Here is a 12,346-nt window from a genome sequence, read left to right on the forward strand (position 1 = left end):
TAGTGTCTGTTCTCCCCTCCAACAGGCTTAGTGGGCTCCTTGTGGGTCCTTGGTCTTCCAGTGCCTGTAGTACAACCTGCTGCCAGGACAGACACTTTGACTGTGAGGGTGCTGGGCACAGGCTCCTTTGACATACTTGCACAAGAGAAGACTGATATTGCTACCTAAATTAGTGCAATTGTGACTTCCACTAGCTGCCCTGGCATGTTTGCTCCTAAAAATGCCCCTGGACTCAGATATCTAATTCAAGTACTACTTAACTAATGCAATGTCACAAAAATGACTCCATGCTGCTCAGTTTGTTTCAGGAAGAGCAGTGTTTGCTGTTTATACCAGTGAACTACTTACTGTTCCTTAAGAGTACAGTGCCAGAATCTGCCCAGAGGCTGTAGAGACCTGACTGCTTTACAAACGTGTGACAAAGTATTCCCTCCTGAATCTGGAAGACTTCCCCTGGAAATGGATGATACATAAATAATAACAATAACATCCTAAAGAATGAAGGAATGCTAAAATGTTACATTACTGATATTTCCAGGTCTGTGTCTTCTGATTTAATGGTTACAGTTTAAAACATAGAAAAGTTCCTAACATTTTTCACATAAAAGCAAATCAATTCATAAGAAAAGGGGACAAAGAAACCTGATTTCTATTAATTTGTGCTTCAGACAGCAGTCTTCTGTGGATGGATTCTCTGGGGTAATAGGTATTGCCATTCACGCTGATGTTTTTTTGAGGGGTGATATGCTCCTTTCCAGATCATTTTTCGAAACTTTTTCATTCATTGTGGCTTATTCTTGCTAAGGGATTCAAATGGAAAATAAACAGACAAAAATAAGCTGCATAAGTTCAAGTCTTTCTTTCCTTTACTAGCAGCTCAGGAAACTAGAATACCTCCAACTACAGCCCAAATTCTCCTGCTGTCCATACACAGGCAGTCTAAGCGCCTAACATGTCTGTAATGATCCTGTTGATAAAGCTCTAACAAAGTGCTTGCAATCAAGTTGTTTTTTAAAAAAATATTAACATTTCCTTTTGTACATTTCACAACACAATGTCAACAACTATAAGTACTCTAGTTTCCTCACAGTACTTAAGTATTGCACATAATGTGCAAACTTTAGATGAGAATAGGTATTATGGTAAAGGCTTTAATTATGCAATTATGTGATTACGTTTATCTCTTTTTTTACAGGATTTTAGCCTTAATGACAGGATTTCTGGATAATTTAGCAGTCACTTTCATAAATATGTTCATCATACTTACAAAACATTTCTCATAACTTTTTTTTTTCTTAAGGAGACAACAAAGCGGCTAATGCTGAGGTGACCAATATTTTCATCAGTAACTCGACGTTGACTGGCCAAATTTTAGTTCTCGTTTCAGAAGATGAAGGCCCTGTGTTGAGCAAAAAAAGAATTAAGTTAATTTTCTTTTTATTTTTCCTCTAACACGAGGAAACTGATACACTGTGTTTTAGACTTTCGGTGGACCAGAGAGCGCAAACTCCCTTTAATGTGAAATACTTGGCGCCCTCAGTGCTGAAGAGGAGGAGATCAGGGTGGGACGGTGGGATGGACAAGTTTCGCGCTGCCAGAAGTTAGGTGCCCTCTGGTCTCCGGCCGCAACTCCGCGCGAGGGGGCTCCGGGGAAGGTGGGGCGGGCAGGTGGGTGAGGAGGTGGCGGGCGGGGAGTGCTCATGCGTGTGGCCCGGCGCTGCCTGCCCGTCCCAGCCCCGTACATCCCGTCCTGTACATCCCGTCCTGTCCCACCTCCCGCGCTGGCGCTGGCTCCATCCTCTTCTCCCGGGCCGGGCGCCGCGCCCCCGCCAGTCCTGCGGAGCCGGGTTGGGCAGCCCGGGAGGCGTCTCCTCTGCAGCCCCCGCCCCCCCGCGCCAGTGCTGAAGGGCCTCGGCCGCTCCCCGGCAGCACCCCCGGGACAGCAGCACCCGGGCCTCCCTCCTTGCCGCCCATCCCGGGCTCTCCAGCCGCTATTGCGCTGCAGAGGACACCTAATGGAAAATAAATAAATTAATTCCCCCACACACCCCCGCGGCTGGGAGAGGAACCGGCGGCGGCCGCGGGGTTAGATCCAGTCCGAGCTAGAGATCAGGTAATGTAACCTACCCGCCAGGAGGGAGGAGGAGGACGAGCAGCGAGGCCGCTGAGGTTGTCCCCACCGGGGAGGGCTCCAGGGGACGGAGAAGTGGCTGCCGAAGCTGGGGCGCGCCGGCGTGGCCCCGGCGGGCTGCGTGCGAGCTGCTGCCCCCGCGCAGTGCGCGCCTCACTGTCAGTCACACACACACACCTGCCGCCGCCCACGCAGGGATGGATGGATGGATGGATGGATGGATGCATGGATGGATGGATGGACGGACGGACGGACGGACGGACGGACGGACAGACGCCGCGTGAGTCGCAGCTGTCGTCCCCCGGTACCAAGGCAGCCACTGCAGGGAAACGCCTCAGGGCCCGCCGTGCCCCGCTGCCACGCGGGCGGCCGGCTCTGACAGCGGGGCAGGGAGGGAGGCGGGCGGCGGGGCCGGGCTGAGGCTGCAGCTCTGGGGGGAGCGAGGTGCGATCCCGCCCCCGCGCCGCTGCGCGCATCCCTTCGGGCCGCCGAGCCTGCCTGCGCGCCTGGACGCAGCGCTCACCCTGAGCGGATCCGCGGCCTCAGCCCCGGGGAGCTCCGCCGGGAAACGTGGGCGGAGAGCAGCGGAACACGAACCGTTCCGCCGCGCTCGTCATCAGACGCGGGCCTGCAAGAAGCTCTGTGCTCGAGGTGACCTTGGAGAAGGTGGATCTGGATGGAGCCACAATTGCTCCGTGCCAGCCGCAGTTCCGCGCTCTGGGCTGCTCCGAGTCCCACAGCTCTTGCATTATTATATCGAAACGCTGGTGGCTTTAGTTAATGGTTATGTACAGAGGTCCTGGTGTAAATATTACCAGAGCCACGGAAATAAATCTTCCATCATTCTCTTTACTTGACCTCTGCTAGCACACAGTCTTTGAAGGGAATGGTTTGAAGACTCTACCTGGTAAGGAGCAATTGTTCAGGGTTCATCGCTGTTGAAGTGGCCCCTAAAAGGCAGTAAGTCTTAGGAGAGACTGCGAAGTTGCCCTGTTCGCGTTTCAGGGACCGAAGTGACCCCTTTTACTCTTGGGAAAGCACATTACCTTTCAGTTTGGCAGGGTCACTGAACTGACACCAGTTCTCCAGTGCTTCTCCAGTGAGGTGGATAGGAAAACAAAACAAAGCAGAAGAACATTTGCAGGTACTTGGATTTTCCAGTGCCAGCCTAAGCTTTCAATAAAGGAGTCCTACTGAAATTGTTGTTGAAAGCTCTTTTGGGAAGAAGAGAGAAACTAAAGAAAGCAGGTGCCTCATGAAGGTCTCCATTCTTTTTTTTTGGTCTCCATTCTTTCTTTTGGTCTCCATAATAATCGCTCATGTTTCCATAGTGGCTCCCATCTGGGGATCTCAAGTTACTGATCAAATAGTAATGAAAAGGTGTTTGTGGCTTCCATTGCAGGAATGGGGACATAAAAACATATCAATTGAGCCAACAACTTGAGAGCCTTAGCTTTGTCTAGATGAATCATGACAGAAACGTTATTTATTGAGACAGAGGAATGTACACTTATATTTAAAAGGAGTAAACTGACAAATAATTCAGTAAAAGTGAGATATACTTTCATGTACAAGTATTCAATATGGGAATAATGCATAAGTGATTACCTTTTTATTTTTAAATCAGCTCTCTCCTCTCTCCTTGCATTATTGTCTGCTAACTTTGAATAGTGTACTTGAGCCTGAGTGCTGAACTCCTACATGACGGAATACGTTTAGAGAAGAGATTGTACTCCAGCTGTTTCTATTATTAGTGCAATTCATTACAGAACTGTAACTCCATGTATCTGTAAGGGCCCAGCTAGATTAGTTTGTAGCATAGTGTTTACAATGTAAGTGTGTCCTAGTTTAGGACAAATTTGGGAGGAAACCTCTGAATGAGGTTCATCTAGGAAAAAAAGAAAAGATCCAAGCAGTCCTTCTCTTAGTCGGCTCGGGGGGAAAAAAAAGAATTCCTTGGAGAGAAGTGGAGAAAAGAAAAACTGTTTATTTAACAGGCAACACACCTCCCAGCGCAGCAATGAACAATATCAAACAGCAAAACCTCTCGCCGTTCCAAGGAGATGGCAGATTTAGAAGAGTTCTTTCCGTGTCTGCCCGGCTCACTCAGTCTGTTCTCAGTCCCTCCTGTGCTGGGGAATGCCACGGCCCAGGCCAGGCCCGCTGGGCCACAGGTGTGAGCTCCCGGTGCTCTTCTGGGTTTTCAGTCCAGAGCAGGCTCAAACAGTTCCAGGAAGAAAAAAGGAAAAAAAAAAATCCATTTCTCTGGATATTGAGGAAGTCTATGCTTAAAATACGTGGGGCCTCTGGGCCAGTTACAGTAGGGTGTTTTTACTATTCATTTCTAGTCAGGCTCACTTCCGCTTTCACTAAAGTAAAATCCTGTGATCCCCCTGTCACACCAGCAATAGAAACAGATTTTGCCCTCACATGTCTTGATGGGATTAGTGTGCACTGCGAACCGGTGTTGACCAAGGCCTTATATTTTTGTGGTTCAGATGTGCCAGGCCAACGAATCTACACAGTCCAAAAAACACGTTTTTCCTTAGCCTTTATCTGGCTAGAGGCAGGGCCCCTCTAAGCTTGGTTATTCTTCTTTCCCTGAGCATATGTCTTGGAGGTTCTTTCAAGGGGATGGGACATGTCATCATCATCATTATTATACCTGGCAGTTTGGCTATGGGCAACTGGAGCTGCCTCCCTTTTGGTGGAACTCATTCTCTGCATCTTGCTGTCCTGCAATTCAAGCACCTGTTTTACCAGAGCAGCAGTAGGTTTTTTATTCTACTTTTTCATGTTTTTTTTTAGAATCACGCAGGAAAGACTACAGTTCAGCTCGTGAGAAGGGTCTTCTCTCCCCATCTGGGGAGCGTTTACGTTTGGGGCTAGAACTTTTGATCTGTACAGCTGAAATTTGGAGAAAGCTTTCTTTTATTTCTTCCCTGAGTTACTTGTGATTCTCCTCTATCCTATCCTCTAATTTCTGTAGATGAGTTTCCACAGCTGCAATTCTGGCATGTGTTAGGCCATGCACGGCATCTGCATATGCTCGGAGCTTCTTTGCCATATCAAGTATGGTCTCTTTCCTGTCATCCCGCTTCATTATTGCTAAAGCAGAAGCGTATTCTTGTGGCCCATGTTGCACCAGTTTTCACCACATCACGGATGTATATGATACTAAATTTGGATTCCTAGTTGTTCGGTCATTTGAAAAAACAATCTCTGCCACTGCCATTTCTTTCAAGCATTGAATCCTTTGTTTTATGGTCTTCCATTGGGTTTGCTGCATATAGAGATCGTCTGCACGCAGGTATCTTTATGCCACACTTTCCAGGACTTGTGCCCAGAGACTTTGAGGATTAGCCGCCCCATCATTCCTTGGTCAATAACCAAATCATGTGACACGGATCCCAAATGCCTGGCTTCAGTGCCATCCAGAATTGTAGCCTCGCCTGCAGTGTCCCAAAGACAGACTAGCTAACTAATTATAGATTTATCAGGTCGTAGGGTGTAATCTTTTTTCAGGCCACGAAGGTCTTTCAGAGATAAGGACTTAATATTGGCTTCTGATCCTGTGCCAGTTGCTCTGACTTCTGATTTTGTATTGGAAGCCTGCCTTGAGGATCCTTCCTCCTCATCATCATCGTCCACTGGCTGATCAGTTTTGCTGGTGTGCTTCCTTCCCCCAGCAACTGCCAGTGGCTGAGGTTTACTGTTTTAGCTACAACCTGAGTGACTGGGGTATTGGCTGATTTATCTCTCTGCCCCTCTGCCTCTCTCTGCTGCCCTACAGTATTTAGCAGTGTGCAATAAGCATATGCCACGGCCCAGCTTATTGCAATGATCTTTTTCTCATTAGAATCATCATGGCACTTCTCTTCCAGATATTTCCCCACTTCATCTGGGTTTTGAATTTGTTCACGTGAAAATTCCCAGGCTGGGGGATCAGAAAATTTCTTCAGGGTTCTACCCATTCTCTCCCATTCCCCACACAACTCAGAATTTTCCACGCCTGGGCCTACTCCTGGGTCAGGGGTCCCATCAGCTCCTCTGGACATCTCAGCCCTCCTTCTAGAGAGCTGCAGACTGTGTAGAGGAAGCTTACTAAATTAAATACCAGGAAGGTGGTATCCTTGACATTCAGGGGAAACTGAACATTCTCAAAAAATGACTTAACAGATTCAAGGGAGAAAAAGGAAAGGAAAGACTGAAAAGCCTCATCCCCTGCTCTTCCTCTAACAAACTGGGTGCAATTACTAATGAACCCCTAAAACATGCTATTGGAAATGGGATGCAGGGTAGGACAAAGAAACCATAAACCATAAATACCTGGAACAAACTCCAGTAGCTTTATGAACTTTCTATAAATCATTATCACTGAGCCCAGAACAATAGCTATTCTAATTCGTGTTCCTCTACTGAAAAAACTGGAGCCATCTCTGGATAAGAAAATAAGCCTAGAGACCAGAAAGGTATTAAAACTTCAAAAAAGCCTAGAGATCCGAGACCCGTAAAGGCCTCCACCTCGACAGACATGACAGACATTATGATTTCAAACAACATAGTTACTGACTGCTTTACCCTAATACAGAGTAAGTATAACCAAAATGCAATCAGAACATGCTTTTTTTCTACTTTTTCGAGCCACGTGTTGGGTGCCAAAAAAAGTATTTGTCCTAGTTTAGGGCAAATTTGGGAGGAAACCTCTGAATGAGGTTCATCTAGGAAAAAAAGAAAAGATCCAAGCAGTCCTTCTCTTAGTCGGCTCGGGGGGAAAAAAAAGAATTCCTTGGAGAGAAGTGGAGAAAAGAAAAACTGTTTATTTAACAGGCAACACACCTCCCAGCGTAACAATGAACAATATCAAACAGCAAAACCTCTCGCCGTTCCAAGGAGATGGCAGATTTAGAAGAGTTCTTTCCGTGGCTGCCCGGCTCACTCAGTCTGTTCTCAGTCCCTCCTGTGCTGGGGAATGCCACGGCCCAGGCCAGGCCCGCTGGGCCACAGGTGTGAGCTCCTGGTGCTCTTCTGGGTTTTCAGTCCACAGCAGGTTCAAACAGTTCCAGGAAAACAGAAAAAAGGAAAAAGAAACAATCCAGGGGCCTTCTCTGCCTCAGCTAGCCAGAAAACTAACCAAGAGCAAAGGAGAGCTCTCTCTCTCTCTCTCTGTCCATCACAGACAACACAGTCAGTGTGCAGGAATGCGGTGCAGCCAGTGCAGTCTCTGATAACAAACTCTGCACTTCTTCTTTCCCCACCTCCACTCCTGGAACCAATCTTAAAGTTGCAGAATTTAATATTCAACACCAACAGAACAGACGATTTGGGGATATAGGCATCATACAGTCACTCCAAGACAAAGTGGCTTCAAAGCAAAACATCTGATCATTTTGAGTAGGCAAAGGGGTGACTGGAGGTTATAGTTTTTATTTTGTTGCAGTTTTAAATAATTTTGGTAGCGAAGAAAACTTGATTTTATTTATATGATGAAGATGTAGAATAGCCTAAATACAAACTGGTCTTCATGGAAGGTCTTTATGGATGCTAGAAAACCAAATTCATGCATTTTATAGATAGGAAAACTCTTTAGATTGTGTGGAAAACCAAATTCATGCATTTTATAGATAGGAAAACTCTTTAGATTGTGTAGTGATACACTGATCTGAACAGGTATTTTACTTGTAAAGGAGGAGACTGAAATATTACAAAAGGAAATATCAAAAAAACCCCAGAGTGTAGTTAAATATTGTGGCTCTGCAGGTACAGTAAGGAATGAATGAATTCAGCAATTTTCATTGTAAAGAAATGCATTGTTAATAGTATATTTAAAAATTTTCCTTCCAGCTCTTTAATCTGATTTCTTCTGTCATTTCTCTGTAGTGTATGTTGTATTTAAGCTCACTCAGCTCTTGCCATGGTAGAATTCTTATTCTAGAAGCCAAGTTTTATCAGGGCAGGAGATCTTTGGGCAGTCTAAATTTATGTACCAGCAAGCTAAGGGCGAGAAAAAACATTTATTGAATCACAAGCTGGTGTTTTTTAAAAATGTTTTTCTTTCATTAGTCTTCTTTCTTGGATTTGGTTCACAACATAATACTTCTATTTATTGATAATTTTTTTTTTCCTGGCACTCAGTGGTTTTTTTTTTTCTTCATTTTAGAAAAAAGTTTTCTCTGGTACTCTTTTTTTAAAAGTAAATTATGTTGTCCTCTTTTTGCAATGAGGAGATGGCTTTATTTCCAGTAAATATGGTTATTGTTGGACCCATGTAGTTATTCAAAAATAGATGTTTTGTTGTAGTTATGCTGGAAATAGGGGTATGTTATTTCAATTTAGTTTATTTCCTCATTCATACGTAACAACACTAGAACATTATGAGTGCCTTGCATGACCTGTCGTCTGTTTCAGTTTTAGCCCTGTGAAAATAATGAAAGCGGTTTTCAAGCTAATGAACAAAAGGGCCAAGCTCACATGAGGTAGAAAAATCCAGGAAGGGCATTTTTAAGTTACTCCTAAAAGCACCATGGTGATTTCTCTCAGTCAATATGTCCATGTTGCTTGATTGACATTTCTTGTCTTTCTGTGACTCCAGGTCCATGCTTAAGATCCCTTTTTCTGGTGTAGTTCTGCTGGGTTATAAGGGATTATTCATGGTTTACACACAGTATTGGTTGAAAAGACTCTTTGACTGCTTATTAAGATTCCGTTATTTAGTCTTTTTGATCACTTGCTTTGACTTGCCTGATTAGGTTAAATGGAAGTTATTTCTCATAATGATTACCAAATTATGTCTCTATTTCCAATTAAGTGCTTTAATGTGTCCATCTTCTCTGCCATTCCCATCTTTATTTTGGTGAGAATTTTGTCCTTCTCCCCATTTATTAGAATGAAAACCAAGATACAGTAGCAAGTTAGTATTCTACTCTGGTCGTCCTACTAACATACTGGGTTTTGCCACACTAAAACTTGAAACTGCCAGCAGCAGTTGTTGCTTGTAGGACACCTTTCATATGATACAGATGATGCTCCTCCATAGTTACCAGTACTGATGTTTTACCATGTTATTTTTATATTTAGAGTTAAAATGTAACTCTGTACAATGTCAATGTAAATGTACAATTCTTTATCCTTATGGTTTTTAATTCTGCCTTTCAAGTGTCATTATTAGTGTCGTTATTCAAGTGTCATTACTGAAAAAAATGTGGAAGAATGACACATTAGAAGGTGAAAACAGAGTAGATTGGAGAATGCATTAACCTGAGGAAATAGTGTTTTGAGGCAAATATCTTCAACCTAGCAGAAGTGGAATGACATGTCATGTTTTCAGTCAGAGCAGGTTTTAGTTGTCTTCTGATTTTTCAATTTTTTTGGAGAAAGGAATAGAGAGAATATTGGCCTTTGCTTTATGATTTCTTTATTCTAATTGTAGGTCGTAGGAAGGTTGTTGTTGTTGATGAATAGTATCATAATAGGTCCTGTCCTTTCCACAATTAAAGTAGATTCTTCTTTTGAGTGTAATAGCATAGACAGGTGTTAATGAAACAAGATGTAGTTGCTAAGTTGGATAATGAGCTTGCAGTTCTGGATATACCTCAGCATGGCTGAAATACTGTATATGTAAAATGGTGACTTAAATTGTATTGTTCTCAACGAAAATGGATTTTAGCTATGAGGCCATGATTTTTTTTTTTCTTGTATCTATTTCCTGAAAAATTAGCAAAGCTATAGTAGGTGTCATATCCAAGCTTACTTTAGAATTATTATGCTTAAATTGATAGTTTAATTGCACTGAATAATGTTTTCTTAAGTATCAAGGATATGTCTTTAATAAGGTAGTTACAAATCTCTTATTTTCTTTCTTGTCCCCCATTTACCAGTTTTATCCCAGATGTATAAATACAACAATTTTTTAATGCAGGACTATACTCTTGTGATACCTAAATTAGCCACCTAAATTAGGCTCTCTAATTTCTGTGTGAGTGGATCCTGGGTAAGTAGGTTGTTATCTCCTAATATAATAACTGAAGCTTAAATCCTACTTTTAAATCAATCCCCTCTAGTAACGAACATGTACTGGATGAAAACAGAAGTTATAACTGTATGTTGAACACCTTGTTCTATAAATGCTTCGAACAGCAGTTACAACTGTTTTATATGCAGAGAATCTTCCATTAGTCTGAAGGTTGTATTTACTTCTGAATATGGCAGCTGAGACTACATAAGTGAGTAGATATTTTTCAAATAGTAATAATTGTATGTATATATACAAATACACAAGGTGATGTGAAAATATGAAGAAATATGCAACATGGTGCATACTAGGAGGTGAAGTGGGGAGATGAAGAAAGCCCTAGAAGAATGCAAATATATTGCTTTGGAAAGTTCTACTGTTGCAGTATGGTATTTACACCCTGTAGTGAGGAGCCAGAAATTCTGTATATACATGTGTATTTTCCACATTATCCTTTTGAGCTCCGTGGAACAGTTCTAGGATCAGCTGCATAGAAGGAGTACTGAGTACTGATGGGTGATGTTGGCAGTACAGGAGTGTGAGGAGATGCAGAATTTGTACCAGCTACGATAACAACACAATCAGATGCTTGGAGGAGACATTTCAGTGCCAATACTTTGACTTGGCTTGTGAACTGTCAGAACTGAATGGATGAATCTTTAGTCAGCATTTAATAGTAAGTTTAGCTTCTCATTTTAGAATGGTGGACTTCTGTAATCAAGGAATTTTTTAGTCATCCAACCAAAGCAGAGCAGGTTCTGTTTTTCTGTGCCAAGAGGCTAAGGCTATTTGCTTCATAGCTGTTCTCTGTTCTCCAAAGGGGAGTTTGAACTGCTTGGTCAATCCCTGCTGCATTCATTAACTTGGTTTATTTGTTTCTGTTTCCCCATTGAGAAAGGAATGGTTTGTGTTTGTGTTCCTAAAAGTTTGGACCTGATTTATTTAACCAAACCCCGCTGAGCAACAAACCTTTTATATTTTGTTGAACTCATGCTCCCAGGCACATTTTATTCTGCTTCTGTGATTTTGACAGAGGGAATCCTTATTTCTTTCTTTGTTTGGTAGAACTGTTTATCTGGGCCATACTGAGGATAGAAATAGGCTGCCTACTTTCTGATGAGAACAGGAACCATGAGAGACTCTTGTCCTAAAGAGAGAAAAGCCAAGGTGATTTCTAATTAATTTTTTTTATCTTTCAGAGTACTGATAATATCCAGAGAGTGTTGCAGTGATTCCTTAAGCAGGAGTAGGAAGGCTAGTGACAGTAGTGAAAAGACACAAGGTCTTGAAGGTGGAGGAAGAAGAAAGGAAGGGTACATGATATAAACTATCAGGCTACTGAGCTTTAATTCTCGGGCAGTCCAGCAATGCTTTTGAGGAAAGTCATGGCAGCATGAGCTACCTAAAAAGCCCACTGTGCCTCAAAGTGGAGGCTGTGGACTGCCTTTAATTTAAATCCTAAAATGCAGCAGCATAAGTAGAATAGATGGAGCAGTTCTGCTGCAGACATTGGGCTGGCCTTTGGGAGGTGGTTTGTATTACTGCTAAATAACCTGCTGCTGTAGAGCTACAGTGAAACTGTACATCATCTTTCACCTGTGGCAGTTAAAAATATTGTATTTATCTCAAAAACACCTACTCAGCTTGGAAGAAACTGATTAGTCCAGAGCACAGAAAAGTGAGCTGTAAGGGAAAGGTGCTCTGTTGTTGCAATGTTCTGGCCTTCTGGGAGTTGCATAAAATGTTTCTGTCTTCTGGAGACTCTCAGTTGTGTGGATTTTTACCTGAAAAAAACCCCCTTGCTTTAGCTTTGTAGATGCTACAGTCAAGAGCTGATCCTGCAGGAGTGAAAACTTCTGCCGGCATAGTTGCCTTTCAGAGCAAAGTAGAAATACATTATACTACACCTTTTAATCAGTTTGGGTTGTATCTCCTTCTTGTCTTTAAACAAAATTGCTTTGTCAATTGCTGAATATTTTTATCACTATGTTTGTTTAAGTAATATATACCCAAGTACAACTGTCATTTTCCCACTATAGCATATACCTACATTTACTGCTTACTTGTTTCAAATGCCTCTCTTAGTCATGGTCTGAATCCAGATGAAAGCCTTAGTGAACTTCCGACAAATATAGTACATATTTAGCAGCTTATATATCTGTACATAAATCATAAACTTTCAAGCTGGAGAATATCTTCCATTT

At 42.8% G+C, this 12,346-nt stretch overlaps 2 protein-coding genes across 7 annotated transcripts in view; one reads left to right on the forward strand and one right to left on the reverse strand.

Moving 5' to 3' along the window:
* Positions 1 to 2,607, reverse strand: part of LOC106850063 (uncharacterized) — a 92,889-nt gene extending 90,282 nt beyond the window's left edge. The window contains exons 1-3 of the mRNA XM_088166111.1: positions 2,128 to 2,607; positions 1,268 to 1,399; positions 349 to 800 (exon numbers count right to left, since the gene is read on the reverse strand). Coding sequence (XP_088022237.1) covers positions 1,343 to 1,399; positions 2,128 to 2,607 — 537 coding nt within the window. The 3' untranslated portion in view covers positions 349 to 800; positions 1,268 to 1,342. The remainder of the gene's footprint in view (positions 1 to 348; positions 801 to 1,267; positions 1,400 to 2,127) is intronic.
* The window catches only part of SLC16A7 (solute carrier family 16 member 7), a 77,987-nt gene continuing 67,545 nt past the window's right edge, over positions 1,905 to 12,346 (forward strand). The window contains exon 1 of one of the 6 annotated variants that reach the window (XM_088165600.1): positions 1,905 to 2,113. The gene's annotated coding sequence lies outside the window, so the exon portion shown is untranslated. Of the gene's footprint in view, positions 2,114 to 2,317; positions 2,412 to 12,346 lie in introns of those variants that run through there. The other 5 variants (XM_088165601.1, XM_014871104.2, XM_088165608.1 and 2 more) reach the window with 5 other exon arrangements.

Source organism: Sturnus vulgaris, chromosome 5 (assembly GCF_052056855.1).
Source record: "Sturnus vulgaris isolate bStuVul1 chromosome 5, bStuVul1.hap1, whole genome shotgun sequence".
Taxonomy (NCBI): domain Eukaryota; kingdom Metazoa; phylum Chordata; class Aves; order Passeriformes; family Sturnidae; genus Sturnus; species Sturnus vulgaris.